The 18,007-nt window shown below is 39.9% G+C and overlaps 1 protein-coding gene across 14 annotated transcripts in view; it reads left to right on the forward strand.

Moving 5' to 3' along the window:
• Window positions 1-18,007, forward strand: part of THRB (thyroid hormone receptor beta) — a 384,236-nt gene that overhangs the window by 343,372 nt on the left and 22,857 nt on the right. For all 14 annotated transcript variants that reach the window (XM_059162483.1, XM_059162479.1, XM_059162477.1 and 11 more), the window contains 3 exons: window positions 3,619-3,719; window positions 8,812-8,959; window positions 11,831-12,036. In XM_059162483.1, the coding sequence (XP_059018466.1) occupies window positions 3,619-3,719; window positions 8,812-8,959; window positions 11,831-12,036 (455 nt within the window). The remainder of the gene's footprint in view (window positions 1-3,618; window positions 3,720-8,811; window positions 8,960-11,830; window positions 12,037-18,007) is intronic.

Genomic DNA, 18,007 nt, shown 5'->3' on the forward strand with positions numbered 1-18,007 from the left:
GTCCCATAAGCAATATAGTGTCCAACCATGTTGCAACTGGTTCCTGAATATGAGAAGGAAGTGCCCTTATCTCTCTTTCCCTTATCTCTGCTGTGTGTACCTGATACCAAGAACTGAAAACTCCTCACTCTGATCAACTATACATAAGCTCTACATATAAGAGTTCAAGAGATAGTTTTCCTGACATGGATATATGTATTCCATCCACCTTTACTAGAAAGGTGTGCATTTTAATAATTAGGTTACTTCATTGCTTAAAAGTTACTTTGTGTTTTGTAAGTCTGTGTTTCAATGCTACACACAAACACATATGTACACACTGTCACACATACTAATCCAAGATTAAGAAACACCAAAATGCTACAGTGGTTATCTCTGTGGTAGAGAGTTGACAGGAAAACCTGCTTTTTGTTCATTTATGTCATTTATTTTTTCTATAATGAACTGTATTACCTGAACAGGAAGTCTTCTCAAAGGGTTTCCCTTTGTAATTCTGGATATAGACCTATCCCAGGGCCTATACCTATATTATGTGCAGAAGATCTGTTACTGTCTTTTTTCACTACACTGAAAGCTTCCCCAAGAATGCAAAATTAGCTATCTTTTTCTTTAAAGATTTTATTTATTTATTTGACAGAGAGAGACACAGCGAGAGAGGGAACACAAGCAGAGGGAGCAGCAGGCAGAGGGAGAAGCAGGCTCCTCGCTGAGCAGGGAGCCCGATGTAGGGCTCAATCCCAGAACCCCAGGATCATGACCTGAGCCAAAGGCTGATGCCTAACTGACTGAACAACCTAGGTGCCCCCCAAAATTAACCATCTTTAGATCCTTAGCACATTGCCTGGCATAGTATACCCATATGAATGTTTGTCAAATGGAGCCATTCTCTTTTATTTCCTTCATTGCTTTGTTTTTGTATGAACAGCTTTATTGAAATATATTCCACATACCATGGACCTCACACACTGAAAGTGTACAAAACACATCCATGAAAAATGGTTTTCATTCAGTGGTTTTAGTATGTTCAGAGTTGTGCAACCATCAACACTATACAATTCCAGAACATTTTCATCACCATGAAAAGAAACTTTGTACCCATTAGCAGTTACACCCCATTGCCCCCTCCCTCCAGGCCGTTTCATCTACTAATCTAATTTCTTTCTCTATGAATTTACCTATGCTAGACATTTCATAGAAATGAACTCATACAATATGTGGCCTTTCATGTCTGGCTTCTTTTCTTAACATAATGTTTTCATTTCTTAAAGGTTCATCTATGTTGTAGCATGTGTCGTTACCTCATTCCTTCTCATAGCTGTATAATATTCAATTGTATGAATGTACTGCCTTTTGTTATCTATCATTTGATAGGCATTTGGGTTGTTTTCATCCTTTGGATGTTATAAATAATGCTGCTTTGAACATTCATGTACAGTTCTGTGTGTAGACACATATTTTCAGTTCTCTTGGGAACACACCTAGGAGTGGAATTGCTGGGTCACATGTAAATTTATGTTTAACCTTTTGAGGGACTGCCAAACTATTTTCCAAGGCACATTTTACATTCCCACCAGCAATATATAAAGGTTCAGATTTCTCAATATGCTTACCAACTTTTATTATTGTCTGCCATTTTTATTATAACCATCCTAGAGGATGTTAAGGGGTGTCTCATTGTGGTTTGGGCTTTGCATTTCCTTGTGGTGATGTTCAGCATCTCTCATGTTCTTTACTTCACCTTCACCCTTTCTTCTCTTGTTGAGGAACGACCAGGACTGGAAATACAAAATCTCTATTTCCTACACATGTACTTACCAAGGGAAGAAACCATGCCTTCCTTGTTTTTATATTCTCAGCACCAAGCACAGTGCTAAGTGCATAGTACATGCTAAATAAATATTTTCTGAATTTATGAATAGATGAATGATTGAATAAACACACAAATCATTCCAGTCCCCTTTTTTTCTCTCCAGATCCCTCCCCAAATCCTCTTTTTAAAAATGTTTGATGGAAGTTTTGAAACTCTTGAAGTGAATTCAACAGATGACTCATGGTTTGCAGGATGTAAAAGTAAACTAAGAAAAGCTGTGATATTTAAGAAGATAATCCTGTACATTACCAGATCTCACTCTGAAGTCATTCGTCTCCCTCCCAAGAGAGGCCATTTTTCTAAAATAAAGTCTGAGCGAAGTAATTTCTAAGAAACTGTGAAAAGAACTCATTTTCTTCTGTTTTCTTTGTGAAATTTTTTTTTGAAATGTAAGCCTTCTGTGACCTAGTTTAATAAAAGATCTGTGAAAATGTCATGGTAAAGCATACAGCAAGTCATCTGTCATTTCAACATGGCTAATCTGTATTGAAACCAGTAAGAGTTTACCATGTCAAAGAACTTCATAGGGAGCCATGGTCAGGGAAAGGAATGATTTTGTTTTCTCAGCCTTTCCCTTCTCCAAATCCCAACAAAGCAGACCTTGTTTTGATTTCTGCACTCATTTAAAGACACGTGCTTCAAATATATATATATATATATATATATATATATATATATATATATATACCCATGCTGCAGTAGTAAACCACTGATAGCATATGAAACTAAATTTGCCCTTTAGAATCAGTTTTGTGTTTGGGCATTTTCTACAAGTGAAGGGGAAGAGGCAAAGACCAGTGGGAAGTAGGCTGCTTCTGTTTTGTTTTTAAACTTTAGTTTTCTGGGCCAAGGAATTTAAACTAAGAAACCAATAGTACACTAACAAAGAGAGTTATTATAGTTGGATTTTTTTTTCTTAATAAATAGACCCATCATTATTTCACATCACCCAGAATTCTTGGGTTTTATGTCATAACAGCACAAGTTTGAAAAAAAAAATTTTTTTAGATGGCTTTGTTCATTGTACTTAAAAATTGTCTGTTTTTAGAAAATGACAAGCATTGCTTATACTGGAAGTTAGGAGATCTGATTAGAAGATCTCCTCTTTAATTTCCAGTGTGACCCTCAGGAGGACCAAGCAAAACTCTGAAAGCCTGTTCGCCTCAGAAGTACTTGATGATCTCCAAGCTGTACAAAGTTTTCTGATTTTATTGCATGGTGCCTTGATTCCAAAGTGGATCCAGTCTTCTAAGAAAAAGTTCTGAAATAAGGCTTGCAAAAGAGATTTTGTTCTCCAGAACCTAAGCACTCCAGATGTCTCAAATCTTGGCCTCTCTCCATGATTTATTGGCTTCAGCAGCCTTCAGATGTATTCCTACCTGCACAGTAAGAATGATCACACCCATTTCTAAGGCATTCTGAAATCTTGGGCCTACTATCCAACTCTGTATGTGTGACAGAAGGTAGCAGATAAGTATAAGATATGGAGGAAGAATATGAAGTCAGGGGAAAACTTCAAATTTTTCTTGTTATATATTTTATTTACCTTTGATATTTAAAACTAAATGATCACAAGATGGAAACCCTAAAGCAAAAATTGGATTAAAGTGTATAAAACAATTTGGTCCTGCCTCTTCCTTCACATGCCTTACCTCCTGGCCTCCTTTTATCCTCCGCCAACCTACGATGTGTCTTTGACTTTAGTGTGATATTTTCTGCTCACATTCCTCTTTTTTCCTTCTTCACAGGGTACATCCCCAGTTATTTAGACAAGGACGAGCTATGTGTAGTGTGTGGTGACAAAGCCACCGGGTACCATTATCGCTGCATCACGTGTGAAGGCTGCAAGGTAATTGCCCTGAGACCAGTGAGCTCCGAGCTCACCCAGCTCTAGTGTCTCCCCCAGGATTCCACTAAAATACAACATGAAGTTCAAGTTCAAATTAGAACCAGATTCCACCACTCACAGCCTGTGATCATCCAGGACCTTTGTGTGGCTGTCCTCCTCCATTTTTGACATGTTTAAGAATGGAATTTATTTTTTTTTCCTAAATCAACAATAACTAAATGAATTTGCATGAGTTTAATGTCTGGTTTTTAAGACAGGGAGAGAACTAATAAGATGAAAAGAAATTAATATTTTCACTGTGAATTTAAAAATGCATAGATATTTTATAATATATTATCCCAAGAAATAACCATTTCTCCTCCTGTTTTATCTCCAGTGGTTGAGGAGACAGAATGTACTCTACCACATGCTATTAATCTGAGTAAATATGCTCATTTTTGCTATTTTTTAATGTACTCACTTATAAGGGTTCCATTAGAGGATATCTTTGAGGTTACTTAGATTCAATTATGTTCTGAAATTATCCAAATTGGCTTTCTGCACAGCCTTCAGCCAGTAAGTAAATTCTGGGCATCCATCAGCTAATTTTATGTTCTACAGACCCATCTACAGGAGACACTTGACAAGAATACACCCGTGATCAACAGTTCACTTCCCGAAAGTGAGCCTAAATTCGCCTACTTACACTCTTCATCATCAAAATTAAGATGAGCTTCCCAGCAAATATCTTTTGGTCCAACAACCTAGCCTAGAAAATACAGTCTACTATAAAAATAAATAAAGCTCAACCCAGTGCTAGATCCAGCATTCGGCTAATGTTTTATAAATGAGGAAGTATAGTAAGCCAGGGGGAAAACTTCTTAAATGTTTACTTGTTGTGGGGCGCCTGGGTGGCTCAGTGGGTTAAATGTTTACTTGTTAAATGTTTTATTTACTTTTTTATTGCTTCTCGGCCTTTTGACTGAGATCAAGTGAAATTTTTTATTTACTTTTATATTTAAAACCAAATGATCCCAAGATGTAAACCCTAAAGCACAGATTGGATTAAACTGTATAAAATGATTCAGTCTTCCCTCCTCTGTCACCCACCTCACCTCCTCCTCTTTCTTCCCCTCCTCCAAATACCCCCATTTCCTCCCTTGACCCTAAACCCCAAAAATCAGCATAGTAGCTTGGTTTCAAGGTAAGGTGCCCATTTCCCTAATGGAAGACTTTCCGTGCAAATTCCCTAGTTTTTATGCATGAAATTAGGAAACACTTAGTGGAAGCCTGCTAGAAGTGTTGAAATGGAATCAATGGAGTCACTGGAATCAGGGCACATCAGGACGTTTCTAAGTTCCCAAAGCCCTATATCTGCAAGACTTTTGTAATGTGTTGTAGTGTGCTCTCATTCATCCAGACCCCTTTGATCTGGAATTTGTACCTTTTAACAATGACTGTGCCAAAGATTGCTATTACACCCATGAAAATAATGTCTTAAGGAGTTTAATGGAAGCAAATAAAAGTAAGTCCTGATTATTTATTAATTGGGGGCCTTGCAGACTGTCTCTTAAAAGCAGTTTTATTGGCTTGATTTGAAAGTAATAACACTGCATTACTTTCGATATACTCTCTCACTCTGAAAGCTCAGTAATTCAAATGGATCTTTTTTCTACATTAGCCCCAATTCATAAAGCTTTTGCCTACCTGATTATGCAGGATTGAGATTCTTTCAAATCAGTTCCTAATGGCAAATTCTTAATTCTGGGAGAGACCCTAATGAAAATTCCATTTAATATACTCAACTCCCAAAGTGACTCTAAAGACCAAATGTGCTTGACAGAGAACTTCATTCTTATTAGTGACTGACTTAAGCAAAGGGACAATCAAGCCTATTATCCATATCCCTGCTTCATGTCTATCTTCATGACAATCAAGAAATCCACTAGCCTCTTTTTCCAAGATCACAAGATGTTTGGGGCCTGATTCAATTAAGGTTTACCTAAAAGAAGAAATCATATAACAAAAAGCTAGATTTTTTCAGCCTCTTTCCCTTTATCTCATATCAGAATCCTATTTCTAGGATTGCCTCCATCATAAATCAGAAAGCAGTTTTCCCAGGGTAATTATGCAGATCATGCATTTAATATAAAGACAAAGTATCTTGGAAAAAACAATGGAGTTTTTCAAATGAAACACAGTTTTTAGGAGTGGCCAAAGATGAAAAAGGTTATGTTTCACATACTGTTTATTCAAACCTACATTCTGAAAATAATTCTACCCCACACTCGCAGTGTATATGGGGAGAATCTTTTTTGCCCATTTTTGCCCTGAAGACAGCAAAAATATTTTGGAGCTGTTTGGTCTGTTTTGATGAGTCGGTTTTTATACATCTTTTATAGAAAGAATGTTGATACTTCCCCACAACAAGCTATTTTTGTAAAAAAGACTCATAGCTTTTAGCAGCTGCCCAAATATTGACACTCAGCTATTTATCACACTAATCAGAGCATCATCTCAGACCACTAAGAAGTGGATCCAGTTCTCCAAATGCAGAGAAACATGTCTGATGTTGATCAATAAAAGTAAAACCTCTCCTCACCAAAAACATCATCAATGAAATATATGGCCTTATTGAGTCCCTAGGACATGTCTTTTGTTAGCTTACCTCTAAAAAGAATTTTGTAGGTAGAGTATATTAAATATTGTCTATTTGATTCACTTCCAGAAGTTAATTTTTGTCACTTTTTAAAATTCAGGGATCTAGCATCTTTACATTTACTTATATGAAGTGATCCCTCATCATATGTCAAATATGTTTTTATTATAACTTAGGAGAAGCCAACGTCTTAAAGGGGATTTGGTCCATGAAGCCCCCAAGTCATCAGAGAGAAACCACAGAAAAGATGATACTATGAATAGCAAAGCCTGTACCCCAATACCTTTCTCAACATAAGCAAAGTATAAATTATTTCACTTATTCCATTTAAAAGTTCACAGAGTAGCCTTTTTGGGAAAATGAAGGTTACCCCATTGTCTGGTATACCACAGCTCATTCTCCCCTTAACATTGTCAGACTCATCAGTATGCTCCACACCCCCTTCTAAAACATAAGTCAGCATCAGAGTATGTGTGAGAAAAGGGTCTCCCCAACAACTTTCCTATCCTCCTAGCAGCACACATTCTCCCTGAGGCCCCGGACTTTCGTGCTGCCACCTCTAGAGAAACTCTGCTTCCTCCAGAAGGAGGTATGCTACCCAGCCACTCTCCTCTCTGTCTGTGACACATGTCTTCTCACCAGGAATCTCCAGGTTGCTTTGCTCTCTGGGCAGGGATGATCCAGGAAGGGTAGACTGGAGAGAGGGCAGCAGAAGGAGGGAAGGGAGGTTCACAGGGCAGCTTATCCTTCAGCACTGTGGCATGCTCTGTCATTCACGCTCTAACAGAATGTGCCCACCTTGAATACCCAGAGAAAGACCGCCAGCATGACAGAGCTGCCCACGTGTGACAGAGTGAATCTTAGAACATGATAGCAAAATCATTCAAACCAAAGGACATAAGTGTTTAAGGATACAAAACCCAAAAAATAATGGGGGCAGTTTTCCTGTTAGAACTTGAATAGAAATGTTAAGGGATTTGCACAGATGCCCCCAAATCAAGTCCACTAGTTTCAGTCATGGCTGTCATTTTTCTATTTCATCCTGCTTTGCCCTATATAAAATCTTACATTTGACCTTTTCATTATAAGGTCTTCTGGGTGAGTGAATATGCAAGTGGTATATGTACATAATCAAAGCCAAGGAAAGTTAAACAGGATCATACAAATTTGGGCTTAATCTAGGCCAGCTGGTATGTCAGTCCCTATTTCTGTAATAAAGTTAGAGGTCCCTTTAAGCTTTAGTAGACAATATCCTTCAACATTTGTTTTTCCCTTGTGAGTCTACTAAAACAGAACAAAGGTTGGGGGGGTGCTATTTAAAATCTGTTCATCTAAAACATTTAAATAATATAGTAAAATTGGATTCAGTTCATATTATATAGGCAGTTAGGTAAATAAGACTTGGAATCTGACTCCTGAGCTCTAGGCTGAATTCCACAGTGTACTTACCACACGATTTGGGGCAAGTAATTGAACCTGTCAGAGCCTTAGTTTTTTAATACCTATCGTGAAGATATTACGAGTACCTACTTCATAAGGTTGTAAAAGAGACAGAAGGATATAGAAGCACTTTGCAACGGGCCTCTTACAATAAGGGCATGCTCTCTGCTATCATGAGTGCTACAATGCAGAAGCCCCATTGCCAAGACAGGAGTACCATGTCCAGGAAAGTTCTGGTAGAACACACCTTTGAGAAGGTGTATGTCACCTAAATCTGGACTAAATGGCATCCTCAGCAGCCTTTATGGTGGCTCTCTCCCATGCCTAAGAAAGGAAGACATCTACTGAACCTCAGGGTGTATGCTGACAGACACTGGAGAGAAAGAAGACTATGAAAGGAAAAACCCCAATGCGGTGTACAGTGAGAAGAATTGGGTATAGAGTCAGGAATTTTCTACTCCCCAGGTACTATTGTTTCAAGGGTTATCTGAGCTGGCCATGGTCCTTTCAAGAGTCAAAAACAAGAACTAAACTAAATCTCTAAAGGTTGTTCAATGCATCCATTTAATTAATAAATTACATTATTAATTAATAGAGTATCACAAGTATCCAGCTCCTTTATTCTCCAGCACAAAGTATAGCAAGGTTCTTCACAGCTTTAACAACACAATTATGCCACTCTATGAAATGAAATAATATACTTTATTTAAATTACTCAATGTATAGAAAAAATAAAAATGAACACTAAATTTTTCCCATTAACCTCTTTTCCTTACGAAATGCCAAAAAGATACTGACTCTGTCTGTAGTCCTAGACATTTCTTCATCTCAGATTTAGAATTCTTTAGATTCAGTTTGGGCTAACTGTCCTGTATGTGAATAGGTAGGAACTACAGGCCTATACACAGGTAAGGTCCAAAGCAATCTATCACAGTTATCTGGACACAAAATTCTGGAGCCATTTATTTCTAGAAAATATGAAACTGTTGTCTTGGGTCTTTCTTTCCCATGCAGGGTTTCTTTAGAAGAACCATTCAGAAAAATCTCCATCCATCCTATTCCTGTAAATATGAAGGAAAATGTGTCATAGACAAAGTTACCAGAAATCAGTGCCAGGAATGTCGCTTTAAAAAATGCATCTATGTTGGCATGGCAACAGATTGTAAGTAATCTTCTTCCTTTGTTTCATATTCAAGAAGTGTTGATTGGGGAAAGATTTGGTTCAAGGAGATCAACCAGACAGAAAAGAAGGCAGGAACCCATGTGGACAGAGAGAAGACACCTAGCACTTCCACAGACCCCTCACTCGCAGGCACTGCTGCGTGGTTTCCAACCGACACCTTCCCTATCAACTCCCAAATCTCAAACAGACCACTTGGGAGGGGAAGTGATTAAATGACCCCTAACACATCTGCAGGACTGTTAGCAATACTCTGTTCACAACAGATTACGAATGCGCCATCATGTCAGTCCCCCTTGATGAGGCGTAATTTTACGTATGACACTTGTGTGGTGAGAGCCTCATGGACTAGTCCTAATGTTTTTCAAAAGCAGAGACAGGAATTTATTTTGTGGACATTTTTGGAGATGGGGCACTAGCAGAAAACATCATGTTCAGTAATTTTTGAAGAATGTGAAGTCGAGTGCTATCGCATGAGTCATCCTGCCGTTGGTTGTTTGTTATATTTTTAGCCCATAAAAACATTCTAAGCCCCAGTCCTCCTACCCAGTTTTCAAAGTGCCACAGCATATGGTGGTAAGATTAGCCACTGGAGTCTCTTCTTCCCGCACCGTGCAAAGGATTTACACCAGTCACTTTAATTAATCTGATAAAAAGAATTGTGTCATTCAGAATGTGTGGCCTCCGTTTTGCCAGTCAAATCAGTGTGAGTGGTTTCTGTTGGTATAAATGTTTTGCATCTCAATGAAAGTTTCCAACTTGTAGTTTAAAAAGAAGAAAAGGAAAGAAAAGAAAAAAGGAAAGAAAGAAGAAAAGAATGTAATGAGGATTTTCCTCAGGAAAGAGGAAATAATCACGGCTCACATTTATGTGATAAACAGGGTTCTCTCAGCTAGAACAAAAAAATCCGTGAAATGTCCTGCTTTGCCCATTAAAGAAGACAGAATGAGGAATCTTTAAAAAGGAGGAGGGTTGTGTGAGAGCTTTAGGCTGGAAATCCTGGGTTAATCCCCACCTCTGGCTGAGTGTGTTGTCTTCATCTTTTAAAGACTTTCAGCCATTGCCAAAAATATGCCTGATAAGGATACGTGAAAATGATTGACCTAGAACCAAATATTTAGATGTGTCAGTGTAAGGGACTGTTCCTACTAAATGTCCATTTCATTGCTTGATTGTTAAAAAAAGGAATGTTTATAAAGTTAAAAAAGCTCAGTGTTAATCTCGACTAGGTGGAAATTAATTTTGAATGCAGCCTACAAGGCATTTTAAGAGCTCAGGCTTTATAATCAGAAAAAATGTTGGAGTCCCATATCTGCCACTTACTAGCTGTGTGACCCTCAGACCTAATCTCTGGTTTCCCTTACGTGAAATCATCGCCTACCTTGCAAGCTGTTTTCAGGATTAAATTAGATAATGCATGATATCAAATGCCACAAAGGCACAAAGGAAGCACTTGGGAAATGGGGCTATAGGTAGAGCCCACTGCGTGTCCCTTTAATAGGGAAACCAAAGTGACCTAACAGGGTTCATTCACATTTCCCACATTTGCCATTGTTCACCTGATTTGGATGATGCAATCCAACCCAGATGACCTGGGGTTTCATTTTTCTGTTTGTGGATTAGCTGAGTACTTTTGGTTCTCTTCCTCCTGCTATGTTTGCTTTTTTTCTTTTCCTACCAGGTCACACCTTCCTCAAGAAATGGCCCTAGGACAATGATGTTGTAGAACTGGAATCAGGAGTCCTGGGTCTTGCCTTGGCTCTGCCATGAACTTGCTGTGTGACTTTAGGCAAGTCATGATTTCTCTGGATCAACTTCCTCCTCTGTGAAAGGAGGGAGTTGGGCTAGATAATACCGAAGGTTCTTTCCAGTTCTACAATACTGTGACTCGGTAGCATAAAACCAGAGCCTTTCCATTCCATTGATAGTTACTAAGAGTCTGGTAAAATGGTTTTGTTCTGGAAAATAACCACAGAAGTAGAGGTTTCTTGTTTTCTGTCCTTCTTATATTCCTTTTGCATAAGTGGCAAAAGTCATGGCTCTATTTACTGACCACCTGTAGTGCGTTAACACTTTGAATGCCCTGTGAGGTGGGTATTATTGATCCCGTTTTATATAGGAATTAATGAAAGCTCAAGGAGCCTAAGCAACTTGCCAGAGGTCACACAGCTAGAACGTGGTAGTGTCAGGATTCAAACTCAGCTCTTTCTAGATTCCAAAGCCTGGGCTCTTTAACCACTGTTGAGGGTAGACCAGGTAGAGACTAGAACAAAGTGAGTACCTGGGCAGTCTGCGATAGGCCGAGCTTCATTCCAATGGACTCCTGAGGGAGCTAATAGAGAGTTGGGGTCCTTTTCATCTGAGGAAGACGTCATTAACCTCCTGTTTACTGTTTCAGAACTTTTGTTTAATCTGAAGTGCTTTTTACTAAGCCATTTGAGGGCAGAAGAAGGGGAACAGAGACTCTGGGAGTGAATCCAGATAATTGGCTATAGACTCATATTGACTGAATACAGACTCATCTGGGAACCCATGGATAGGACGGATTTTACTTCCCTCTGCTTCCTTCTTCTTTAGGGCCACCTTCTGTGGAGGTGGGATGCTCACTGCCCAACTTCCCCCAGAGCTTTGTTTCAAAAGCTGGCCAGGCATTGGGAGTTTGCATTAGATCTCGAGTCGGACCACAGCTAGTCAATGGCAGCTCTTGCTGCCAAGGAGAGAAAATATTTCAGTGTGACCCACCCTGCAGGACCTGCTCAGCCATCTGTGCGTGGGTGGTCCAGGGCGCATGTGCAGTCTGCCAAGTGTCTGCGTGTGTCCCTGCGTTTCGTCTCATCTTTCTTCCCCTCCTAGTGGTACTGGATGACAGCAAGAGGCTGGCGAAGAGGAAGCTGATTGAGGAGAACCGGGAGAAAAGACGGCGGGAAGAGCTGCAGAAATCCATTGGGCACAAGCCGGAGCCCACAGACGAGGAGTGGGAGCTCATCAAAACTGTCACTGAAGCCCATGTGGCCACCAATGCCCAAGGCAGCCACTGGAAGCAGAAACGGAAATTCCTGGTGAGGCTCCCCGGCACAGCTAGATATCAGCTGCGTGCTCCACATTTTCCCCTTCAGCTCGCTCAGTCCTCATCACCCTGGGATGCTGGTGCGACTGCCCCCATTTCACTGATAGTAGTCCCAAGAAGTCAAGTGACTTGAAGAGTCAGGATTTGAATCCAGGGCGGTTTGAGAACAAGGGTCACCCCTCCCATCTGTTGCTTGTGAGTCACTAAATTCTAAAGCAGTTTTTTAGGCGACATAGTCCATTTGCTTTTGCTGTTAATAAGGCCAGCCTTAAATCAACTAATTATAACCTTCTTTACCTGCCAGCTTTCCTCTTTTATACCCATTTCTTCTCCCAGATGCCCATTTATATAGTTAGCCCCCTAAACTCACGCCAAGATATCCCCTTTAAAAATAACCCCTAGAATAAAGTGTCCTGTATCTCAACTGTAATTTTATGTCAATAGAAGTCAAAATATTTAGCTTAAAACAAAGAAACTCGAGTCCAGGGAGACAAGGGAAATTAGGGGGTGGGGGTGTGGGCTGGGATGTATAGAGGTATATAGAGGAAACAGGACTTTCTAGGTTCTTGGAAGATGAGTGTGTGATGTTTTTATAAAAACTAACCACTGTGAAAGTCCTTCCTATTCATTTCTCCTTTGGACATCACCATGCTTTTGGTTAGGCTAGAATCATTATCCCCATCTCACAGATATGCAAACCAAACCAAAGACCTTATTTGGTTCACCCAGCTTCACACTACTAGAAAGTGGCAGCCAGGCCTAGAAGTCCAGGCTGTCCACCCACCTCATCAGATGGACTACCCTACGCTGCCACTACCAGCTAGGGTTTGACCATCTCAGAGACTGATCATGCCCCTAGTTTATGATGTGGAATCTTTATGAGCACCAGCAGCAGATATTCTGTGGGTCCGTTTGTCTCTCCAAGTTACATTAACATTCCTTCCCACCTCATTGAAAAGGTATAGTGTATAATTGTCCTTAAAAAGATACATTTTTTTCACCATGGTAAGGATATAATTTTCATCAACATTATAAGGAGATAATTTTTTCATGAAAACAGTAAAATTACAACCTTAAAGAAAATTTTTGGAAAGAAAAGCTGGCCCATAATCCACCTGCTATCAGTTACTTTCACTGCTGTCCAGAATAGGTTCTAACATACTCTATTCATGGAATCTATGAACAGTAACATTAGAAAACACTTAGATGGCTCTTATCAAGTGCCAGGTTCCATTTTGAGTGCTTTCCATATTAACCTATGTCAAAAGTGTAGGTAGAAGTGGGTAAAAATCTTCATTTTTACCAAGCAGAGAACTGAGGCAGAGAGGTTATGGAAGCTTGCAGAGCTCCATAGCTATAAGCAGTGGTGATGGATACACCCCAGCTCCGGGATCCATTCACTTCATCACCACACTATACAACTTGGCCACCTACACAAACCCAAAGAGCCTTTGAAAGACTCTCTGCCTTTGGAGGGGCAACCTTTTAGTTTCTTGATCTTGAATCCTCAGGCCTACTTTGGTATATCTGCCAGGAATTAGAAAACATGAATTCTGAATAGATAGATCAATTCTAATCCATTTGGGGCATAACAAGATAGGGTCCTGCCTACCCAAAGCCTAAATCTAGCCTTTCCCCAAATGTATCAACCATAAATGGACATGGTAGAAACCAGTTCTAGGCTTGATTTCAGAGTAGTGCCAAGGCTGAATTTCAAATAAAGTGGAAGATTTGGGGCACATATGGACTTCTAGGGATTTTTACACTTCAGTTTTCTCTACTTCAGAAAGAGAATGAATACTAGTCTAACTAAATTCATTCCAGTGGTCACGAGGGCACGTCTTTCCAGACTCTAAAGTCTATTCTTTTATTTTAAAGAAAAAAAAAAAAGACATTTACTGAGCAACTACTGTGTGCCAGTAAGTGAATAAGTCAGCTCTATTCTGGTGGAGGGAGAAAAACAATAAGGATTAAACAAACAAGATGAATACAGGTGGTGGTATGTGCAGTGAGGAAAACAAACATCGTGATGGGGCAGAGTTATAGAAATTTGGAAACAGAGAGAGACTTCCTTCTCTGAACAGGGTGGTCAGAAAGGTCTCTCTGAGGAGGTGGCATGAGCTGTGCCTGAAAGCTAAGAAACAAACTCTATGCAGTAAAATACATTCATATCCCTTTATGTCTTGTGATCTCTTAGCAAAGAAGACACGATTGGCTAATGGTTAAAAAGCAGGTCTGCACCTTTAGCTCAAAGGCTCCTAATGCTTTTCATCAGTCTGATCATCTACAGAAAGAACCAAAGAAAGTATGGCACAGGATGATTTGCCATTAGTTTTTTTGTCAGGGTCATGAGGTATCCAGGAACAAGAGTTCTCTTTGGGAAGCAGACATTCACAGAGCAACTGTTTTACCCACCTGTTTCCCTCCCAGGGCGGAGCCGACGACAGATATTTTGTATATCTTTGATCCATTCAAGAAATTGTCAACCCTCTTGGTCCAAATACAAAAAGCTGCTTCTCCAGGCCATTTTTTCTTAGGAGGATGGTGGGGGTGGGGGTATCTGAATACCTCTACAGTGCCATCTGTCTCTACAATGAGCTTCATTTCTATCAGCCTATCCCCTTCTATGACTGGGATCACCCCAGCATCTCCTCAACAGAAGGGCCATGTTCCATTTAGTATTGTCACTGCAGTGTCGATCCTATGTGTGGTTGAGACCTGTGGTAGCTCTTGTCAAAGATGGCTGCCATTACAGCCTTTCTTCCCTGTATATACAGCTCATTTTCTCCCATAGAGAGGTAAAGTCTGTTTCTCTCTCATTGAACAGAGGCTGGGCTTGGGATTCCTTTAAGCAACAGATTTTAGCAGAGTGACTTTTAAGGCTGAATCTGGTGCCAGACAAGAGACCAGAAATGTGGGTAAAGAAGTCTCAGATGACACCAGCCTCTGTTTCCATTTAAGAACAACTATATGAGGGATCCTAAGTGAGAACACCTGGCTGAGCCCATCAACTCTGCGTAACAGTAGAAATCTGTTGTTTTAAGCCACAGTTTTTTGCACAGCATAGATAACCAGGACAGAACGCAATAGATATCATGAAACAGAATGTACAGTTCCACTGGCCCATCCTCAGAGACAGTACAGTAAGCCCTGTGTCTCAGCCTAGTTTACATATTTACACATGCCCCTTGCAGAAGAGTGACTCCAATTGAGTATGTATGCTCAGGATAAAAATTTCACTGAGCAGTGAATTATTCTTGTAAGGACATTAAGAATCCTTAATCAAAGGCAGCTTTGCTAAACGATATTCATGTCTGAATAAGCTTCTACACATTAGGATTTGTGTCTCCCGTGCGGCTGCCTCTATTCTACTTATAACACTGCTATGCATATTATTTCATTTATTTGTATGTGATGATGGCCCATCTTCTGCTGAGAAAGAATTTGAAGAGACCTATTATGTTAACAATAGTATACTAATATATCAGAGGGAACTAAAAATTATATGTTGTCCTAAAAACTGCACGTACTCACTTATCTGGAAGAGGAAAATCACTTATTCCCCCAAAAGAATATTCTTCATCACTTTTCACCCTAACATCAGGACTCAAGTCAGAAGTAGAGACTGCTGGTTCGACCTGGGTTTCAAATCTGTATTTGTGTCTATAGAAATGAGAGTCATTGGCAAATAAACTTTTTAAAAAGCCATGTAGATTTTCATAATTCCAAAGCCACTCTTTAAAACTACTTCCAAAAGCACTTAAATCATAATTTTCTAGTTTTCTCCAATCCACCCAAATCCCTGATGTTACAGAAGTGCCCAATGTAACCACCCTTTGGGTGTGGTGACAGCGATGATGAAACAGAGAAGTACACTGAGAAGGGAACAGGGGCCATCTGAGCCAAACACGGGAAGCAGTGTCTCTGCCACGGGTAATTCACTTCTACACCTCCCAGGGGTGGGAAGACACTCAATTTGGAGTAAAGCCCATAGCAGCAATAATATTGTCTGTTGACGCGGTGTTATTATTCTGCTCCCTTCATTCGCATGCGAAGGTACAGCTTTGGATGAGTGTAAAGTGTAAAATGTGACCATCAGAACAAGGACCGGGCTGCCCAACTTTCCCCCAGCAGAGCTACTGACTGATTTCACACATGATCCACTGGGAAAGTCTAAGGAAAGGGGCATAAGCAGAAGGGCCAACCAGGATGGGTGATTTGGCCACATGTGGTATGCGTGGACAGGTCATAAAGCAAGAGCAACCAAGTCAGGAAGGTGTCGAACTCCCAAAATTATAACTGCGTCAGAAGGCAGGGTCATAGTCATGTGCATGGAGATTCAACCAGACAGCCTGAGTTCAATGCTTGTCTGTGTTGCTTTATATATACATATAATAATATGTATTATATGTATAATATTATATGTTTACATTACATAATACATCTAATATTTAAATAAATATATGTACACATACACATATGTGTATATATATTTATTTAAAGCAACAAAGACAAGCATTGAACTATATATGTATATATACACACACACATGTATATGTATATATGTATGTGTGTATGTATGTATATTGCTTTTTGGTTACATGACTTTAAGCAAATTCCTTCACCTCTCTAAGGCTCAGGCGACTTTACATCACAAGGTATAAAAGTTGCAGATATAAGTGCCCAGCACATCATTAACAGCGATGTAAGTTGTTCCTATATGCATTATCCCTACAATTCTCACCTCATGTCCATCCCTGCTTATCCTGGGAAAAGGGAGAGCCTGAAGTAATATCCCAAAGCCCAAGGACCTTTAATCACCATTGGTCTGGGCCTTCCTGCTCACCTCCTTATGAAGGTGTAAGAAGATACCCTGTGATCTCGCAAAGGAAGGTACAAGTCCCATCTGGCCCCATCCCACTCTGCTTGTGCTAGAGAGCTGTAAGTTCAAGCCACATAGCCCTCAGCTCTGAGCCAGCCACAGCAAAGAGGTCAATGGGCAGCATCTGCTACTCACCTTGAACAATACTGATGAACAGTCAAAGCAGAAAGGCACCTAGTCTCCCTTTGTGTATCAGCAGCTAGTGACACAAGTAAGCTAGTAGAAGCCCACCCGTGCACACACCCCTGAATCTCTCTCCCTTCATGCCCCCATCCCCACCACTGCCCCAAGGAGATATCCTGGATTCCTAATTGGCCTGCACGCCACATCCAGTCAGTCAGAAAGCCCTATGTCCAGCTCCCAAGAGAAGTTTGAGTTCTTCCACTTCTCTCCATGTCTACTGTCACCCCATAGTCCAGATCACTTTATGTCCTGCCCAAACAGCTAGTGCCACAGGGCCATTTCTTCATCTGGCTTACCACATTCCTACTCCACATAACAACCCAAATTCTCATCCTGCTGCCCTCTTATTTGAAGTCCCTCAGTGGAGCCACACTGCATAAGCCCATCCCTTCCCCTTCCCCAGAGGCCATCATCATGAGACCCTCGCCTGCCCCTGTGCCTCATCTCATGCCATCTCTGGGATCCAACTACATGGGCCTCCTTTCTGGCCTTGGGACTTGGCACGGGCTTTTCCCTTTGTCTTTAATTTTCTTCCTCTGGCTCTGTGGAGTGTTACCTTCATGACATTCTTCCAGTTAAAGCTTACACATCACTTCTCAAAGAGTCCTAGGCTGCCCACCTCCCTTCTGACCCCCGCATACTATCATGTTGCCTCCAGTCTAATCACAAATAAAAATTCTTCTGTGAGAATATTCTTTATATTGTCTTTATATTTATAAATATTTATATTTATATTATAAATATTTTTATTATTTTAATATTTTATTTATTTATTTATAAATATTTTAATAAATAATTATTAAATAAATATTTTATTATTATATTTTTATTATAAATATTTATAAATATTTATTATATAAATATTCTTTATATTTCAATACAGTGAAAGTTCCTTGAG

The sequence above is a fragment of the Mustela lutreola genome, chromosome 2, assembly GCF_030435805.1.
Source record: "Mustela lutreola isolate mMusLut2 chromosome 2, mMusLut2.pri, whole genome shotgun sequence".
Classification (NCBI taxonomy): Eukaryota; Metazoa; Chordata; class Mammalia; order Carnivora; family Mustelidae; genus Mustela; species Mustela lutreola.